General features: G+C 40.0%; 1 protein-coding gene across 1 annotated transcript; it reads left to right on the top strand.

Moving 5' to 3' along the window:
• Positions 1–8,977: 8,977 nt before the first annotated feature.
• On the top strand, positions 8,978–19,093 carry LOC116397971 (zinc finger protein 518A-like). Its single transcript, XM_031873919.1, has 3 exons — positions 8,978–9,330; positions 11,515–11,590; positions 14,246–19,093. Exon 3 carries the CDS (start codon positions 14,266–14,268, stop codon positions 18,325–18,327), a length of 4,062 nt encoding a protein of 1,353 aa, XP_031729779.1. The 5' UTR covers positions 8,978–9,330; positions 11,515–11,590; positions 14,246–14,265; the 3' UTR covers positions 18,328–19,093.
• Positions 19,094–20,636: the final 1,543 nt, after the last annotated feature.

Consider the following 20,636-nt stretch of genomic DNA (forward strand, 5'->3'; position numbering starts at 1 on the left):
TGTGCTGAGCTTTCCAAAAGAGGACATCTATGCCAGCGTGATGCATCTCATGGCGTGTTATTATGCCTTTCACTTTACATATCCTGCTTTTTTTTTAACTTCCCTTCCTTCCTCTGCATTTTAGACGGAAATGTTGTACTTTTTATTCCTTTACATGTATCATTATTAACATTATTTCAAGAATATTGCAATAGCATTGGATGCTAAATTCAAGCAAATTTTCCTACATATTGAGAAAATAATTCTTAAATCTTTTCTTTGTATCTAGGCAAATGTACTTGTTTTTAGTCTGGCCACACTAGTTTTAAGATATATTTGGGTTCTTCGAGGCTAGATATTTTTACTTGTTTTAAGAAATCTTGGCAAGTCAAATTTTCCTGTTCTGTTGGCAGATAATTTTGCTTATTTTAAGTAATATATCCCTAATTGTATTACTTTTTTTTGTTGTTTTTGAAAGCTGAATTTTTTGCAGTGTACTGTTGAGGTAAAACCAACTGCCAGATGGTCAAAAATCTCACAGAAGAGGCTCTGAGTAATAATTCAGTAAGGATATCATTGTCTTTGGTGTCCATGGCAAAAAAGCAACAACTTAGAAATCTGCTTAGAAATCATTGTAAAAAGAGGCTTTGTGTAACTCCAGAACCTGCCTGAGGATCATCACATTCAGTTTTCTTCAATATGAAAGTCATCCTGGGATAATTGTCTGTACATCATTGGGTACTTTGCAAACAGAAAATGCTAATTAAGCATACTTTTTGGTTCCAATTTGCCTAAAGGCTTTTTGTTTGGGGGGGGGGGAGGTACTCAAAACCTTCAGTTGTGTACCCCTGTTAAACAAATTTGCCATGGATTCTGGATAAATTAAGCCTTTTTTCTGTATAATTATTTTTACTGTTATATGGCTACCCGAGCAACCTTGTCAAACCACTCAGCTCTTTTCACTCCATCACAGAATGTTTGCCTTCTAGAATATTTCAACAGTTACAAGGACATTTCACTGTGAAAATTCAAGACAAGAGTGTAAAGATACATAAGTACAGTGCAGACGGTTAGCAGAGATGATATGCTGCATAGCTTCAGCTTCAGGTTTAAAATGACTAACTATGTCCTCCATACTGCTGTATATATCCAACAGGTTCCTGCACTCTAAGAACACTTGTCCCTCTCGTTACTGGCTCTACAACAGTGTTAACAAACCACAAGTTATTAGCCCTGTTTTTATCAACTGTGAGAACGATGAGACTGAACCAAAGCAGTAAATGAGGTGTAAAAATGCAAATAACCGCTTGTGCATTTCCCTCTGTCATTTGAACTATTCTTAATCTAAGAGAATTTACACAAAGTCTAGATTTCCAGACTACATATTTGAGCAATAGCTCACGAGAGGCCTTGGTATGTTGTGATTGTATCACAGCTTAAGGATGTCGTTCAGCCCGACGCAAAGTGGTCACCATGGCAATGTGAAAGCTATAGACAGATTTGCTTTTTTATTATTAAAAATAACATAAAGAAACAGGGGCAGTTTGTTTTGGCTTGCACTGTCGCCTCACAGCTAGAGGGACTTGGGTTCAATCCCTGGGCTGCGCGGCCCTTCTGATTACAACTTCAGAGCTGTGAGGGAGTTGTGAACATCCAGCAGTGGTTGAAATGTTGTGGAGAAGGGCTGGGCCATTCAGTGTCATGGAAATGTTGGGTTGGGCAGAGCTGGGGGGTGAGGTTAGGCTGTCCCCTGAAGTTTTACACTTCACACTTATTCAGTGCCGTCTCTTAAATTGAAACTTCTTTCAGAATTTCAATTTTAGCTGCAATTTCAGCTTCTTTCAGTTTTTGTCAACTCTAGCCCCATTAACACCTCTGATGGGGAATCTGCTCTCAGTAAACCCAAACTTCAGGGGACAGCCCAACCTCACCCCCCAGCTCTGCCCAACCCAACATTTTCATGACACTCCACAACATGTCAACCACTGCTGGATGTTCACAACTCCCTGCTCGGTACCTCAGACTACTGTATTGGTCTCTTCACACTTTACACCTCAGACTTCGAGGTTCAACTCAGGTCCCCGTCACCTTCAAAAGTCTCCTCCATTGTTGGATGCATCATCAAATAAAACAAGGAAGAGCATGGGACTTGTATCCTGTGTGCATCTTTGAGGTCCACAAACATGTCAAGTGCATTTCCTTTATTGTAAAAGAATATTTTCTTAACTGTCTAGCAGTCGTCGTCCTCACTGCCTAATTTGGTTGTTGCCACCAACCAAAATATGGAATAGTGGGAAATCATTGACATGCGTATCCATGAGATACAAAAAACAAGGATCAGCTCCATAGTGCTACTAGTGGTGAAAAACTCCATAGGGTGCCTTTAAACAGGATTTCAAACGTCATACTTTTACTTATAATATTAATAATAACGAATACATTTTTTTACAGAGCACTTTTTATAGTACTCAAAGACACTTTACACAAGTTAAAATGATTTAAAACAACACACTGATTAATTAAATAACAATATTCACACATTAAAAGCAATTCTAAAAAGTGAGTTTGGAAGCTGTTTGACTATTCGACAAGTGCTTCGATGGATTATAAATGAATGTGGTTCTGTGTCCCACATCTGGTCTATTCTGTGTGAAGGACGTTAAGTCGGTATTACCAGATAACAAGCAAACAGGAAAGTAGGGCTTCAGTCACATATTTGTAATTGCTTACTAAACCTTTTTTGTCTTCAATTCCACATGACAGGAATATTTATTGCGTATTAAAGTATATGAACTGCTGTTGCTGTGGTCATCAACTACATTGAACTTTCTCATTGTAAATGGTAACTTGCATTTGGTATAGCTCAAAACTCAAACCACTCATAGCACATGCTCATCAGGATCTAATTTGAATATTCATTCTCACACATTCTCACCCCAATGGTACAGTCCTCGGAGGCAATTTGGGGGTTCAGTATCTTGAACTCTTGACTCTTCACGCGGATTGGAGGAGACGTGGATCAGACTGCCGAACTTCTGATTAGCGGTCGGCTCGCTCTATTTGTGCCTTTCTCTATTGCACAGTAATAGAGAAAGGCACAAATGTGGTAAGATCTTTGGTTTGAGGACCAAGAAGATACGACTGATCTCTAGGCTGAAGGGAAGTTTCATCTGCATCATAGACAACTTGCTTAGCAAAGTCGTCCCCTCACACGGTCCTGTTCCCTCAGCCTTTGTATACTGTGAGCGTTGCCTTTCACAAGTGGATGACCTTGCTTTTGAGAAGCAGGTTGCATGGGTATAATATTAATGTTATAATATAATAATATATAATATAATGTATATATATAATAATGTTTTCAACGGCGGAGGAGCATCTAAAAAAATCGGGTCTTTTCTCAGTCAACCTGTTCTCGATTCATGTTTATTTTTTTCATCTCGGTTTGATTATTGTATTTCATTGTTTCAGGGTTGAGACAAAAAAGAAAATTCTCACACCTTTTAACCTTTGCTTTTAACAAACACTTTAACAAAAGTATCAATAGATTGATGCGATCTATGACATGCTATCGCCTTGTAAAGTTATTATACTGAAAGACCCAGCAGACACAGAACACCATAACCACTCATTTGGAGCTGTTTTTCTGGCCACCTAATTGATCTAATTTAAAAATACAGTTAGCTCTGGTTTGGTCTGCAGCCAGGGATATTTCTTCTGAGAAAATGTCTGTCTCTTTCTCTGCCTAATGCTCCACTATGTTCACCAACTTGTCTCTGTGAGATTTGGTTGCATCTGTCCAATTTTTGAGAGCACATCATGCAGAGATGGGCAAAAATACATCAAAATGTATTTTGATACAAAATACAAAATACCCCTGAAATAAATGTATCAAAATAAAATACAAAATACTGGTGCCAGAAAATGTAACAAAATACAATACATGTATTTTGTATTTAAAATATAGGAAATACTTTTTTCTGGATTTTCCATTTTCTCACAATTTGGTATAGCAGAGCATTCAGGTTTAGTTTATATAATGTACACAAAGCTCTGGTGAACCCAACAAAAAGGAAGAACAGTCACAGAATGTCCGTGTAACTAAGCACATCTGTGCTTGTTGATGGTCCTTCTTGAACATCATCTTGCTAAGACATGTTGTCCACCTGGCCAACCGTAAAATGTATGAAATAATAAAATATAGAATACTTTCATAATATGCCTTTTAAATAAAATAAATTGGATATTTAATGTTTTTTAGTTTTTTTTAACAAATGGACATCTACTGTCACAGCCTGGCTAACTGTGAACTATATTATCTGCCAGTAATTGATATGGCATTATGACATTCACATTGAGAAGATACAGCATAACTTGTAATACAGTGCAAGATTAGATGGTCAGACGTCTCTTGATAAGGTTATCATGAACATACAAGCTCCCAATCTCTCTCTTCCTATAGCTAGCTACTCGACTGATAAGTTAACTTGCTAAACACTGGCTATGCACTAGCCTAGACAGCATGCTAGCGTCATTAGCATGTTAGCATCGATCGCTAGCTTGATATTATAACCATCACCATGTATATACAATAGGCTATGTAGCCAGACCCAGACATAAATTATACATCAAGCTAGTTGACATCTGTCACACTCCGATAAAATATTTACTTTGACAGACAATCCGTTGAGCTTGAAGATCTGAAGACTGAACTCGTGAACTGTTTTTTGATTCGTGGAGAAAGTATTTTGAGTATTTTAAATACAAATTTACTCCACTCTAAAGTATTTTGTTACAAATTACGTTTGATTTTTATCGGCCCTATCAAATACAAATTACAAAATACTCAAAAGTAATTGAAATACGTATTTCAAATACAAGTAATAGAAATACTGCCCATCTCTGACATCATGGATATATGACATATTCCAGTATCTTTAGACCAGCATATCCTGTTGGGAAACCAAATGTATGGGAAAAAGCCATCATTTCACAAAGGGTGACTTCAGTATTTTTCAACCTGGATCCTATTTTCCCATGTTTTGTGTCAAAGTGACTCATAGGGACAACACTTATTTAAATTGGTATTGAAGGAGAACGCCGTAACCGGCAGCCACAAAACAAGCTGCAAGAGCAATTGCGTAGTATCAATGTAACATTACGAGAGTAATAAAACCTTTTTTTTACCTTTAGCTTGATCTGGTCTGTTTGTTTGTGTTGAACCAAGTCTCACTCAAGGAGCTCAAGTCTCACAGCAATCACGTCTCCAGAGCTTTGCTGCCCTCGCACCATCTCTCTCTCCTCTCCTGCTCAAATAAATACGGGCGGCCATCAAATTCAGATAACACGGAGCTATGCTTTCTGTACTCCCAACACAACAAACTCTGCCCATCCGGCACTCATGTTACCGCTGTTGTCTTTCGGCAACATGTCACCTCACAAGATTTCAGAACGAGACTTCTCCTTGAGCAAGACTCTGTCCTTAATGCTGTCAGACACTTATTATAACAATCTGAGCCTGTAAGTGGCCAAAACAAGCACTTTTAGTGGAAGTAAAGACAGTGTCAGTTAGTCTAGATCAGGGGTCGGCAACCTTTACTATCCAAAGAGCCACTTTGCCCTGTTTTCCACAAAAATAAAATTTTTCTGGAGCCGCAAAAGCTATTTGATATCACAGTTTATAAAGTTTTATATATAGTTTTATTATTTATACAAAAACTATAGTTTGTTGTATTTATGATATTATAGAACAAGAATAAAGACAATTCTTGACATTTTATTGCTATTTTACCTGTTATAACAATATCAAACTCTTATGAAGAGGAGAGTTTGCTACAGCAGTTGAGAAATCGCTCTTTTTTGCTCATCTCCAGTGTGACACTTTTCAGCATATGCTGTGTGCTTGTTCTGGAAGTGTTTTTCAACATTACATTTTTTGCATATATCAAGCATACAGGTAAGCCAGCATCGTTGGCAGAGAAAGCAAATGAAGACGTCCATGCTGAATTAAACTCTCTATTTTCCTCCATGACTTTTCTTTTTTTGGATTCATCCATTGATAGTTTACCGAGGGTGGGGGTCTGCAAATCATGATTAGCCACCTGCAGGGAAAGGCGCTTGACAGGTGTAATAGGATGTGACGCACATTTTAATTGACAAAATATTAAAACATTTTTATTTAAGGTCATGTATTACTGACCTTGTTGTCTTTACTAGCAGCTGTTGTCCAGTTAAAGTCTGCATTATTACGGAGAAAGAAGCTGTTATTGGAGCGATTAGCGAGCAGCGTGTCCAGCGGCGTTATCAGACCTATGGAGCGGCTGTCTGAAGTCAAGTTAGCGGCTTTGAGCAACCAATCTACTTCCTGTTTACACCGGCACCCACCCGTATGCCCAGTGTACGTGAATAGTCACGTGATATTCGATTTCAGGCGTTTAAGTCTGGACGGAGATGATTTAGAAAACGATGCTGAAACGCCGTGTGGACGGAGATCGTTTTAAAACAAAAACATATTAGTGTGGATGTAGACTCAGGGAGCCGCAACAGAGGGGCTGAAGAGCCGCATGCGGCTCCGGAGCTGCAAGTTGCCGACCCCTGGTCCAGATAGTACAGCCTGTATAGCGGCTGCCATCTACAGCGCTCTCCCTCAATACTGGACCAATTTTGGAAAACGATGTCTCTATTAGTCACTACCGGCCAGGGGCCGGTTAAAAGAAATGAGTGAGGGGTCAGCAGGCAGTCAATGGCAGTATCAAACAGACTATAAGAGGTGTTTGGGAAAGTGTGAGTCACTGCAACCATGAGAGGTCCTTGAGCACACAGCCAAAACTGACCACCCAAAATATTTAGCAGTTTGCTGCAGCAGAGTGCGAGATTGGTTGTGGACAGACACAGAGGTGCACCCTCACACACACACGTGACCGATCTCATGATCATCTGGCAGAGATAATCACAATTGAGTTCATTTTAGGATGTTTTATTGTATTGTAGTGTCCAGGCACACTGCTTTCCCATCATGCTGATAATGAATCCGCTTGCATTTAGTCAAGTTAGTGTGAAAAAGGTGAATGCAGCAGATATTTACAAAGTGTGTCCTTTCTATTGCATAGTGGGGGCCCAGGCTATGTTGACCGGCCCCAGTGCACGCTATTATGATTGGCTCCAGTGCACGCTATTATGACTGGCCCCAGTGCATGCTATTATGATCGGCTCCAGTGCACGCTATTACGACGGGCCCCCTTGCATGCTATGACGGGTCCCAGTGCACGCAATTATGACGGGTCCCGGTGCACGCAATTATGATGGGTCCCAGTGCACGCTATGATGACGGGCCTCAGTGCACGCTACTATGGCGGGCCTCAGTGCATGCTATGAAGGACTTATTTTATAACTATTTTACCCCGCAAAAAATGAAAACTATGAAAGAGATTGGTTTGCTTTTTCGAGGGAATATTTATCAAAGAGCACCATTGTTGATCAAATATTTTATTGTGTCTTTTTATGACTGTATCTTTTGCTATAGTTGTTCTTTGCCCAACTTATTGTTGGAAAGCCAGGCTCCAGTTTTATATTTACACCCTTGCTACCTACCATATAGGCTCGACATGTGCAACTTATCCTTAATATGCCAAATGTGGCCATACATGAATCCTTAGATGACTCTGTTCTTGCAGAGGATGATGGAGGGGAAGAGAGCTCTGAAGGAAGTGTAGATGAAGAGGTAGAGGAGAGAAGAGAAGAGAGGCTGGACTGCAAATGACCCTTAATAGGACATATGCCAAATGTGGCTATACTTTAATCTAATATTAATCCTGTATCATGCTTCTAGGTTGCTCTGTTTAAAGGACTGAAATGGTAACATATCAGACTACAAAGCAAATAGCACAATAATATTCCAGTCTTGTTCTTTCATTGTGTGATGGTAAGCCTCTTTAAATAATAGGATTTAAGAAATAAGATGGCCATCTCTTAACTTTATGTAATGCCTGGAGGATGACAAATACCTTAACAAAGCTATTCTCAACCTTTGGGCCGGGCCACTGTTGGTTCCTCAGAATGCCATCTAGTGGTCTGCGGAGGTACTGCCAAATGATTAAATAAGTAAAAATATTTGGGGGTGTGGGGGTAATTTTTTTTCAATGTGCTCAAGATTTCACTTAAACAAAAAAGCATTGCATCTCAAATAAAGCATAATTTCCATGACCAGTTCAATCACAACAATGTATCAGATACAAACCCTCTTCGCTAATTACCTTCCCTTCAAATGCTATGACACAAAATGGATTGTTTTTGTTAAATCAAAAAGTGATGCAGGGAACAAGCCTGGGCCAGTAAAAGCTCCTAAGCTTGTGGTGAGGAAATATGACCCTGACTGCTTAAAATATTAGCATCTGCAATTGCAGAACACCTGAACAAATTCCATGTGGTGATGAAGAACACCTGACGTGATCAAAAGACCAGAGCAGCTCCAATATGGACCTTGAGATGGGAGAAGTTTTTATATGACCTACATTGGCAAATAGTTTATGTTTATTTATTTTGTAACATTCTATATGGGATTGAACGGACAATTATCAATTCTTAATACTCAAAGGGGCAGAGGGTAAGAGCAAGGCTAGCAGAGACACATATATACACCTTTTAAATCCAGGGAGCTAATATAACACTGTATGTAACACTGTCAGTGCATAATGCTATAATGTTATAATGTAGGGCGATGAGATAACATGGTATGAGCTTCACATCCTCCATTATTAGAAATGTGTGATACAGAGACCAAGGGAGAGAGAGAGAGAGAGAGAGAGAGAGAGAGAGAGAGAGAGAGAGAGAGAGAGAGAATAGAGTAGAATACAAACAACGCCCGATCGGGAATCAACAAAGCATATCAGCCTACATGAAACGCACTCAGTAGGAAATGGCGTATATCCGCCATTGCTGCCCATTGCTTCTTCTTCCACCTTGGACATACATATACACACACACACACACACACAGGCAGTGAATGACGTAGAGCTCATGCTGCGAAAACAGCAGCAACGTTATTATAGGTGTTTCGTGAAACATAACATATTTTCACTTGAGTGAAAGTTGTTTCAACTGTGTTTTCCACGAAAAAATGCCCTTCGCGGCACTAGTTTGGTATATGACAAGCAATACATATTCATCCGCTTCTACATGAGTGTCAAGAGTACGTCAGTACCCGGATGGACTGTCATGGCCGCCGTCGCTGTGGATCCATAGAGAGGAGAGAAGGAAGGCAAATGTTCGACTGTGTGCTTTTTTTTGTACCGTAACCTCCTTTTTACAATGCCGGACGTTGACGGGGACGCCACCTGAACTTCCATCGAGTTCATAGTAAGATATAACTGGTTTTCTGTAACTTTAAATGTCTTCGCGTGGGAGGGGGCTTTATTTTGGTGTAAAATAACTGGTTATTCAACTCTACAGACACTTAACATGATCGCGAAGTGGCTCGTCTGTTTCCCGTGTGTCAATATCATAATTGCCACAGTGCAGTAACATATCGCAGCGTTCATTCTGGAGTCCTTTGTTGCTGTCCGTCTACAGCCTTTTAATTCTCCCACTGATGCAGCGTTCCCTCGCGTTTCCTAAACTTAAGCGACTATGGAGCAAGTCACTCGGAAGAAGTAAACATACATTATTTTTTTAAAGATGTCGCACTCCGAGGTTAAGGCAGAGCTTCACATATTTGCAACATGTTGTAGTTGTCCCCTGTGTGATGTGACTGGGGCTGCTGGAGTGTGATCACAGTTATGAGACAATGCAACTTTCCCTCTTCATCTCCAAGCTTCTTTTATATCTCTCCCATCTAACGTTAGATAGCGCGGGCAGAGAGGAGCCATACCTTGTCTGCGGTCCAGGTGTTCACTAAAGTCCTGCTCAGTTTAACTACACTATTAGTTTCATCCAGTTTTATTAGAAATAATAAAAAATATGTGTATATGTGTTCTCTCCTGTGTAGATTCATTTGATTTGGAGAGTAAGTTATTGGTATTTAAATGATTCACATCAGCCCAAGTGTGTGTGTTGAAGACAATGTTGGCAGAGATTCAATTCTCTCAGACTGACTGAAGTAGCCGGTGCAGATAAGTCATAAAATCACGGCAGCCATTTTTCCCCCCAACATGGCTGCCTCAGATCCACAGGGTTGACAGCTGACTGAGACGTATGGAGTTGAAGGCTAATGTAGGTCCCCTTGCTGACCTCACATGAATACTTAATACGTATAATGTTTAATTTGGGTTGGTAAAGCCTGTAATTACCATGTTTAAGAAGAGCTCTCCCTGTTGCATGCTGGGTATGCGATTAGGCCCTCTGAATCCGGTAAATGTGGCACAGAGGAAGTATGCTGCGTGCTAAAACATTTCCCCAGTGTTGATAATCTGGATTACACCGGCATTTCACGTTCAATAGGGTTAATGCTCACTCGTTTCCAAAGGTGTAAAAGTTAGTCTGGTGGGTACAAAAACTTGGAAAACAACACTGCATATTTTAATGACTGCTCCACAAAAAGTACATTTTCAGAAATGTTTGTTTAACTAATCGGCTGAACAATTGATCACTTGCTTTGTCAATAATAAAATGTCAGAAATTTTTTTTTTAATTCCCCAAAGTCAAAGTGATTGAGTAACAGGCCAAAGGTATTATAGGGGAATGCCACCAGTGTTCCTCATCAAAGTCTGTTTCCAGTTGTTGGGAGTACTAGTGTATTTGTGTAAAAAAGTTGTATAAACCTTTTAGTGTCTCCAGAGGGAGCTGTGTGAAGTCTGATGTGATGTCTTTTGAGTCTCGCGTGTCTGAAAGATTCTTAAGTTTGAAAATGAAATAACAAAATGTTGGTGTGGAGTTCTAAAGAAGTGAGTTAATGAGAGCGCTGTAGCTCCTCATATCTGCTGCAGGCCGGAGCCTCCGTGCATGTTAGCTGCTACTTGCATAACGGGCCCAATCTCTGACCGAACTCTCGGCAGTCCATTGCATTGTGGGCAATGTAGGAGCAAGATTCTGACAAGGAAAAGTGTTTCTGTTATTATTAATAATAATTCTAATATCAACGTTATAATTTAACCTTATAAGGTTCGAACCATTGGGTACTGTAGTTATCTCCTTGGATAATGAAAAGCAGCCAATCCTCGCAGCTTGAGAAGCTTCATTTTGGGAATGTTTCATACTGGGTACAGTTTTCATGTTTTATTGTAACTGTACGGGTCTGCTCACTTGTAAAAGTGATGCTGTTCGGGTTGTTTTCCTGTTAATGTTTTTATTACTACTCTGGTTATGAATGATTGGTGCAAAGTGGGCTTAACTGATCTTGCTGTCAGTGAAAAGCCGGTCAATACATTTCAGAACTAACACATGTGCATGTGTACTCTACATGTGTACTCAGCAGCGTGGTGTGATGTTTAGCAGAACCAGTGTTGACTGGTTTGTTGATGGGAATATTTTCAGTTATATGAAACTAATAATGAGAATAATGATAATGTGTCAGTATTGACAATTTTTTTCACTTCTGTCTTACAGGCACAGTGGCCACACCGCGACCTCTTCTTCAGACCCGACATGCATTAATGTCTGAGTTTGTCCTAAAGGAGTACAGGTAATAACTGCTTATTAAATGTGTTCTAACTCATTTTTGTCACTTTGTTCGGCTAATTTAATGGTCCGCCTCCTAAACCTGTAAGCACCAGCGTCTTTTGAAAATAAATAAATGTCAGTTGTTCCCAATGAGGAGAGAGCGTATTCGGCTGCTGAGAGAAAAAAAGCTGCATCTAGCGTTCTGAGGTTTTGTTGCGCAGCCTCTCCGAGCGCTTCTAGTTGAAAAATCTCTGAACTTTTCAAAAAAGGGGCTGGGAGCACTTCTTTTTGATGAAACGCTCCTCAGCCAGAGAAAACCATTATGGAAAGTGGTGTTTATACTCTGTTAGCGTCGTGGCGCGAGCCTCCGCAGACTCCGAGCGTGAACCGAGGGATTTATACTCTACGCGTTGTGCGCTGCATTATTCTCCCAAACGGCAGAGGGCGCACAAACAAAATGAACTGTGAAGAATCATAAAGACAAAGAGTGTAGCCCAGAGATACACCCAGAGACTGTAGGTAGTACTTTAAAAAAAAGCCATAAACTAACCTCCACAATGATGATGAGGAATTGTAATTATGTGTTATCTCATATTCATGGACTACTTTATTCCCTTTGTACAAGCCCTGTAAATAAACGAGTTAAGTGTTAAAAGCATTGTAAAGAACCAAAGGTTGAATATCCTGTTAACTATTTGATTTGGCTGCAAAATATTTACTTGAATGTAGATTTTTAAGACCTCCTGTTCCTAAAGCATTTAAAAGTGAACTGGTCTTCTTTGTATAATCCCTAGACATATAAACGATGCTTTTATCAGTGAACTATTGACAGTCACTTGAAGTCGCAGCAAGTTACAAAAATTTGGAGGCACACGACCAACTACTGCTAAGTTTAACAGTTGTCAGGCCGTGGACCAAAATGAGCCGCATGCCTCTGCGGGACAAATTCAACCATTTTGGTGTTTCTTTTGGTCTAAACCATTCCATTTGTTCCTCTACATCGTGGTTGTTCACAGTCTGGGTTTTCTTTATTTCATTAATTACAGACACAAACTATAATGTGTTACTCTACCGGCTCAAAAGAGAGCAAAGAGAGATCAGGGTGATGGTCAGAGAGATGAAGTAACGCGTGGGAAGTTTGAGGCTTCATTAAGGCAAATTCATATGTAGTCTCCAACTTTTTTTTTTTTACTGAGATTTTTTACTTTGCTTTGCACGAGAGCAAAGGAACAAGTGTGTAAGAAGTACATTTGCATGTGAGCAGGGAGGAGAGACCTGGAGTATTGTGATCTCTGATTGAGCCTTCAGTGAGCAGGCAGCATACTCTCCAAGCAATGCGTGTCACTTCTACACGGACAACACTGGTATGCAGACTAGAGGGATTCTGTTTTGACTAAATGTCTCTTAATATCTGTATTTTGGCTCTTTTTTTGTTTTTGGTGAGCTCCAGATAACGGCTTTTCCTCTAAGTGCGAGGGTCATGTATATCTGTATCCTCCTTGCACCGTGGATGACTCACAGGTCTGCTACTCAGGTTAAAGATCAAATCACAGTTTCACTGGTGCACATGTTGCGTATAGACCACTGTGTCACCACTGATCAACACATCTGGTCGGACGTTTGTCGGTGTAACAGGCAGGAGGATGATCTGAGTTTCACTCTGTTAGCTGTCTATGAAAACAGGGTGTGCGGTTGATTCGTCAGTAAACTCTGCCTCATTGTGTTGGTCAAAGCGCATCACCGCATCACACCACCGCATCGCACATTGGCTTTTGAAATGAAACTATTGACTTTCTTTGCCATGCAATAAGAGTTATTTAAGGCTCATCCTTCACGTTAATTCACTTTACCCTTTTGAGGTTAATAATCTGGCAAAACTACAACCCTTGGTGGAATTAACGTGCCAGTGATGGATGGGTATCTTTAGGATTTTTTCGATACTACTACTCATCGATTCTGCTTATCGGTTCGGTTCCTTATTGATTCTCTCATCGGTTCATTGTGAGAAAAGAATCAACATTGCTTTATTCTTGTATGTAAACAAATAGTCTTTCTTGAACAGCAATACAAGAAGTTCCAAAATATTCAAAATACATTTGCAGCTTAACAATTAGCTAAGTGATTAGCTTTAATTTATTAACCTATTCTTAATGGCAAACTCTCGGCTACACAAGCTAAAACAGAAGCCGTCTAGTCTAACTGTTTAGCTTAGTTTGCCAAGTTTCTTAAAATGTCTTGTTAAAATTCTTGTACACTGGTGCTGGCTGAGACAAGGCAGCCCCTCCTCCCTCTACCAGCACAGGCAGTGAATCGGATCAGAGGGAGCACAGAGAACAGGAGGAATGACTGATGCTGACATTGGAAATGTGTAGTTAATATACACATTCCATTTTATTTATCGCAAGTCATATCGTCATCGCGATATTGAACAATGTTATCGCACATTGCCGTTTTTCCTCTTATCATGCAGGGCTAGAGGGCATGAAATCCTGATAAGCCTGATCACCAATGGCCCTCAATCTATTTGGAACAGGGATTATCATGCACCATTGGATATCTGCTCTGTAGTACATACATACTACTATGTATGTACTACAGCAATGTTAAACGCATTTAGAGTAAATTGGATCCTATTGATTGTACTAATGAAAACCTCATGTGTTTACTTCTCTTACAGATAACTGTAGATTTACAACTATGGAAGAAGACCTCACAATACTTAATGACTCTGCCAAAAACTGCAACATATCAGTAACTGGGGATGAAAAAGAAAAGGTAAAAGACTTTGTGTTTAAGCATTTCAGAGAAGTCACGGATGGGTCACTCTTCAATAATGGAGAAGAATCTTCCATTAAGGAGCACGGGAGTTCCACCAAGAAAGATAAACCAACTCTGAATAAAGCCCATTGTAAAATTCAGCAGGGGGCTGTTTTCTCTGGAAAGATTCTGAGTTTTGGATGCTCTGTGTGTAAAGATGATTGCACATACAGCCCCAATGATCTCCTTAAACATTTCCGAGGAGCCCATAAAGGAACCCTTCCTACATACCCTTGTGACCTGTGCGGTTTTGCCACAAACGAGTTCCCTGCTCTTCAACGCCATCGGATTGAGCACAGGAATACTCTGGTTACATGCGAGCTCTGCAACAATGATGTTCAGTACTCTCTGCTTTTGCTCACCAGACACTACATCATGTGTCACAGTCTAAATGGACAGTTTACCTGTGACTGGTGTGACTTTACAACTCTGGACGCAGGTACATTCGTCCAGCACATCCATCATCATAATGAGAGTCCTTGGAAGTGTTCGAAATGCAGACATATCGGCTTGAACGAGGAGGATCACCAGAAGCACCTGAAAGCTCACTCTGGTTCATTCCCCTACACTTGTCAGATCTGTGGATATGGTGCAGCAAGAAGCGAGTATCTTAAGAAACACACAGCAGCTGTTCACAAAGAGGAAGCTGAGAGAAGGAATGTATTGAAGGCTTTAGACGATAGTGGCAGCCCAGGAAATGCATCTGCAATCTTAAAACTTTTGGTGAAAAAGAGTGGTGAATCACAAGAGGCTCAGAGGATATCAAAACTGTCCGGGAGTTTACCCAGCCAAAATGGCAGGCTAATCAAATCAGAGATATCCGTTGAGGAGACCCACCACTTTGTGGATTCAAAAAAGGAAAACAAAAATTCGGGCAAAGGCTCTCGTAACACAGATCAGTCCATGCCGGTAATGTTACAGGAATGTGACAACTCTGAAAGTTCTGATGCTGGAAGTCACACCAATCCTAATGGTCTGACTGTTCTGATGGTTAAGAACAAAATCTCTCTTCCCCCCAACTGTACAACCAAAGTGATGGGATTCAAGATGGTTGATGGCAAAAAACATTTAGTTCTCAAAGTAATACCCACAGCAAAGCAAGATTCATCCACTCAAAACCATTCCTTGATTGAAGATGTGGGCTCCTCAGCACCAAATCCTGTCTTGGAGAAAAGTAGAGTTCCCAATGAGAATGGGGAATGCTCTAATAGCAAGACCTCAACATCACAAAGTTTTGCCCTTTCACCAAGAAGTGAATCTTGCATACAGATAGATCAAGGTGATATTATGGCAGTAAAAGTTAAGATAGAGGAGGAAGAAACCTCTATTTGCAACCTTGATTCCACCCCACCTAGAGATGATGTTGGAGAGCAAGCTAATCCTTTACTAGGTAGGTCTTCAACTTGTGCAGATACGTTATATCCAATGACGCATGACTCTGATCATGTGGGTGACCAAAGTCCCCCAAGTCAAACCACCTGCTCAGAAAGAAGTAAGTTTGATAATAACTCTGCAACATTTAACATGGTCACTCCGTTAACTTCACCTTCAAAAGTTGCTGAGGAATTATTGCTTTCCAAACAAGTCTCCAAAGAAACTATTGAAAACTGTGGGGCTGCAGATGAGTTATTGATGACTGATACAGATGCAGACAAATTCATTGACAAACACAAAGGGAACTCTTCCTTTAGCATTATAGAAAATGACGATCAATCTTCTCAGAGTACCTCAGAAGAAAGTGATGGGATTGGAACTGAGATTGAATATAAAAATGACAAGCTGCATTTAAAAAAGCTTTCAACTAACCCAGCACCTCCAGAATCATCCCCGCCCACCCCAGGTAGCCGCAGAGAGAGTCTCATGGGCTGCACACAAAATTCACCAAACCAAGAAGTATTTAATTTTCACAATTATTCCAAGGAAACATTTGGCACTTCACCCAACACTACCCAAAACTTTGACAATATGTCTGATTATTCAGCAGACAAAGAAAGTATTTGTGAATCATCACAGTTTAGCTTGACATTGGCAGAGTCTCCAGAGCTATTCACAGAAAGTGGCAATGAAGACTCAACTCAAGAAAAGGTTTCCGAGATTGACATTGAGGTTGATGAGTGCATAGCTGGTGTTGACGATCCTGCCACTGAGGATGAAAATCCTGAGTCAGTGCTCCAAGACTTCAATATTATCAAAATTGAGGAGGAGAGCATTCCTATATCTAACAAAGAGTCAGAAATGAAGAGTAGTTCAAATTGCTTTGGCAGTTTTGTGGAGGAACATTCGGACGCAATTATTACCCAACAACTTCATAAGGAAAGAGTTGGATCTTCAAGTGCAAGTAATAATTCTTTAAAACAAACAAAAACCACTCTACGAATTCTTCAATTGCCAGAGGGTAAGCAGTCGGTACTCCTGAGAACTACTGAGAATCGATTTGCTGTTCCGGTGCAGCTCAAGGCCACTCCAGGTTTCAAACTAATAACCAATTCTGCAAATCCTCAGATAAATGTTTCTTATATGAAGCCAGGGTTAGAAAGATCAAGTAACCCTACTGGAGTAGCCCCTACTCAAAACAGCAGGAGGACAGCACCAAAAGCAGGAGTTGCCGAAAAAGGGACTACACTTCTCTCTGCTCTTCAATCAGGTGCTGGCACCACCTCAAATCACTACCTTATCAACAGTCCAGGTTTTAAGGGTCCCGTTCTCTTCTCAAGCACACCACACAATACGCCTACAGACAAAACAGCAAAGACACCGCCAACTTGCTACTTTGTACAGAGGTCTGTTCCATTTGGTCAGACCCCCAGTACTCCTGGTCTCAGACTGGCAAGTGCACAACTCCAGTTGAACTCGAGGCCAGTTCTGGCCATGCCTGTGAGCTCTGCAGACAAACCCAGCAGTCTGCACACTGGTCGCCAGGCATTCTTGCTCCGATACATTTCTCCACCCAAATCAAGCTTACTATTGAACAACCAAGACACAAAGACTGGGGCTCGGTGTAGCCAAACCAGTGAAAGTACTGGAAATAAAGTCATATTTAAAATTGTCACTCCTACCGGTAGCCGTCTTACAAGTGGCGCTCCCACCTCAAGCAGTCAACCTTTGTTTTTGGCCACCAGCCCTCAGACCCAGTGTTTTCTGGTGGCGTCAAACAAAACAAATTCCTCTAATGGAGTAAATAAATTGATCCCCCCACAAAATACTGCACAGAAAGATGTCATGGAATCTTGCATTTCACCCTCTCAGATGAATGTAAAGGTACAACCGTACGACGCAGAGAAACCTATACTGGCCCCAAGGCCAATTAGGCCTCCAAGCCAAAGGAAAAGGCGCAGGAAAGCATTATTTGACGAGCTTCCAGCAACAGTGCATAAAGCTAGAAGACTCGCAAATAAAACACTGACTGAGAAAGATACTACGGTGCTGTGGAAGCCTGTAGCCAAAGAAGTTGAAAGGACACTAAGGCTCGCTCCATTCAGTTCACTCCAGCAGATCAAATGCCCTCGTAGATATCAACCTGTAGTGGTGCTCAATCATCCAGATGCTGACATTCCCGAAGTGGCCAATATCATGAAGGTAGTTAACAGGCACAAAGGTGCTGTTACTAAGGTCTCTCTATCTCAGAAAACAATCCAAGCTCTCTCTGAGCTCGGTGCTCTGTGGAAGAATTCCTCGACCAAAGGTGCATCGTCTCACAGGGAGGACCCAAGACCCCAGCCAGTTCAGAGTTCTGTCCGAGAGCGATTCCTTCTGAAACTGAAGTTAAGGAAAAAAAGCAAAAAAAAGTACGAGGTAGTAGAAACTCAGTCGGGTTGTAGAGAAAGGCCTGTGGTGTTTGACTGCTGGTTTTGTGGTCGGCTCTTTAACAACCAAGAAGATTGGATTGGTCACGGCCAGCGGCACCTCATGGAGGCAACTAGAGACTGGAATAAGCTCTTCTGAAAAGCTTTCATCACCTTTTTAAATGGGTTATTTTGTCCCTTTGAGGTGGATAAATGGTTGTATATTTTTCAATGACCTTCCACATTACATTTGTTTAATTTCTGTTCCTGTAAATACATATTCTTAAATAAATCATAGTTTATCTTTTCATAGGTGCATTTTGTGGTAAAATATGTACTGCAAGCATGATTAAGATCATGCATGCACAGGTCAAATTGAACTGTGAAAATGGTACACTGTAACTTGGAGTTGTGGTAAGAGCACTAGCTTAAATAAAGGGGACAATATCAGCAAAGGTTGTATGTAGAGCTGGTTTAAATTACTCAGGTGATTTCATATTAATCTGGTTTGTCACTTTTGCCTAGTTTAAGGGATTTTTGTATCTTCTTTATTACATGTGAGGACAGGAAACTATTTGTATAGCTTACCGCTCAAGTTTGACAAATTCCTTTGTTTTACTCTTGTGATGTAAAAATGTTATGGTCCAAATTTTTCCATTTTGTATGATGTTTTAATTGAAGGGGATATTATTTTATTGCATTCTATCTGCAGGATTAGTTTAGAGTTTATCAGGATTTTGTCGACCTGTAGCATGCACTTGTTATGACTAGATCTTAGATTTTTCAGAGTAATCTTTTAAATTTCTAATAAAAAGTGCTGCAAATAGACAGGTGGTTTTATATACTACTTTTGCAGAGAAGAGAAATTCTGTATCTGTTTAACTCTGGCTCTAAGTGAATACTGGATAAATACAGATCAACCCATTTTACGCCCTATGCAGTTTCCAAGCAACTATATATTTTTGTCAACCGCTCAGATGTTTAACCTTTTACAATGCCAAAGATGACAAAATGGCTGCAATATTTTAGTCCTTTATAATTGGAAATGTACAAGTTTTGAGTAATTATAATGATGAATAAGATGAACTATGGTTAAACACTGGTTGAAACTAACAATTATGTTCATTCTCGATTTGCCTTCTCTATTAATCAATGAATCGTTCGGTCTATCAATTGTCAGATTAAATTGAAAAATGTCTTTTATAAAGACCGAGGGGATATCATCTTTGTTTGTTTCTAAACCCAAAGATTTTCGGTTTATTATCACATAATAGAAGGAAAAACAGCAAATCATCTCAATTTAAACAGCTGAAACGAGGAAATGTTTGGAATTTTTGCTTGAAAACTGACTTGAAGATTAGTTAATTGTCAAAATATTAGCATATTGCCTTTTTCTGTCGATTGACTAATCAATAAATCGATTGATCGCTTCAGCTCAAAAGGTCTAACACATTACTGTAAATCCTCAAATAAAAGCAGGTATTAACATAATTGTTATCAAGACAACCTCTGCACTTCCTGTAGATATTTCAAATTAAGAGCCTGTTGGGAAAGAGAGAGATTATGCTGTATAAATCACTGAAAGGCTTGCTGGGCAGCCAATACGGTGGAGCCCTGTGTTATTCCACCATCCTCTACACAACAGCTGATTTTTAGGAACTTGGACCACTACCGCAACACATTGAACCTGTGTTACTGCTGATAGTGCTTATTAGATTAAGGAAAAAGGTAGTTTTTATGGCGGGAGGGGTTGGCTGGATCACCCCAGAAGTAAAAAATGCGACTGCAGAAATAATAAACATTTCTACAGGAATGGGTGAGGGTGTATATAAAGACATGAAGCGATGTGTTTTGACATCAATGTGTACCATAGTGCACCCAGAGACCCCAGAGAGAACAAAATCACAAGAAAAGGCATTTTCATACTTTTTTTTTTTTTTTAAACTTAAACATTAAAAGGTTTCTTATTAATATTGAATACTTTCTTTCAGAAGTCTATTGCTGGTCACATTTGTTTTTTATGCTCTGGACATTTTAAGTGTAGTAAGAGCCATGTGACACGTAACCCATGTGTTTGGACTCTGCATTGTCTTTCACCTAATATTGCATTAATGTTGTACTATTACTCTGCTCACTGGCTTTATCAAGTCCAGTATGTTGTACATACATTTGTTTTAATGTTACATTTGACACTTTTTTCCCTTGCCAACAGGACATGGACCTTTTTTTTTAGTTTTTTCATAGTTTTAATGATTGTATCACATGATCGAACTGTGGAATTAATGTTTCATTCCGTTCAATATGCAAGTGACTGAACAATGGAAGCCATGCTAATGTTTTATACTTTCAAAATGGTTCTAAACAGCCAGCCTCCTATTACTAAAGTTCTGACCTCAGCATATATCGCTTTTCACCAGCATTTGCTAAATGTTTTAATTTCAATGAACTGCTCCAATCCACAAGGTGGGC

Source organism: Anarrhichthys ocellatus, unplaced genomic scaffold, assembly GCF_004355925.1.
Source record: "Anarrhichthys ocellatus isolate YVR2014 unplaced genomic scaffold, GSC_Weel_1.0 scaffold76, whole genome shotgun sequence".
NCBI lineage: Eukaryota > Metazoa > Chordata > Actinopteri > Perciformes > Anarhichadidae > Anarrhichthys > Anarrhichthys ocellatus.

What these genes read in the sequence shown, in the direction of transcription:
- LOC116397971 (XM_031873919.1), top strand. Translation starts at nt 14,266, where the DNA reads ATGGAAGAAGACCTCACAATACTTAATGACTCTGCCAAAAACTGCAAC.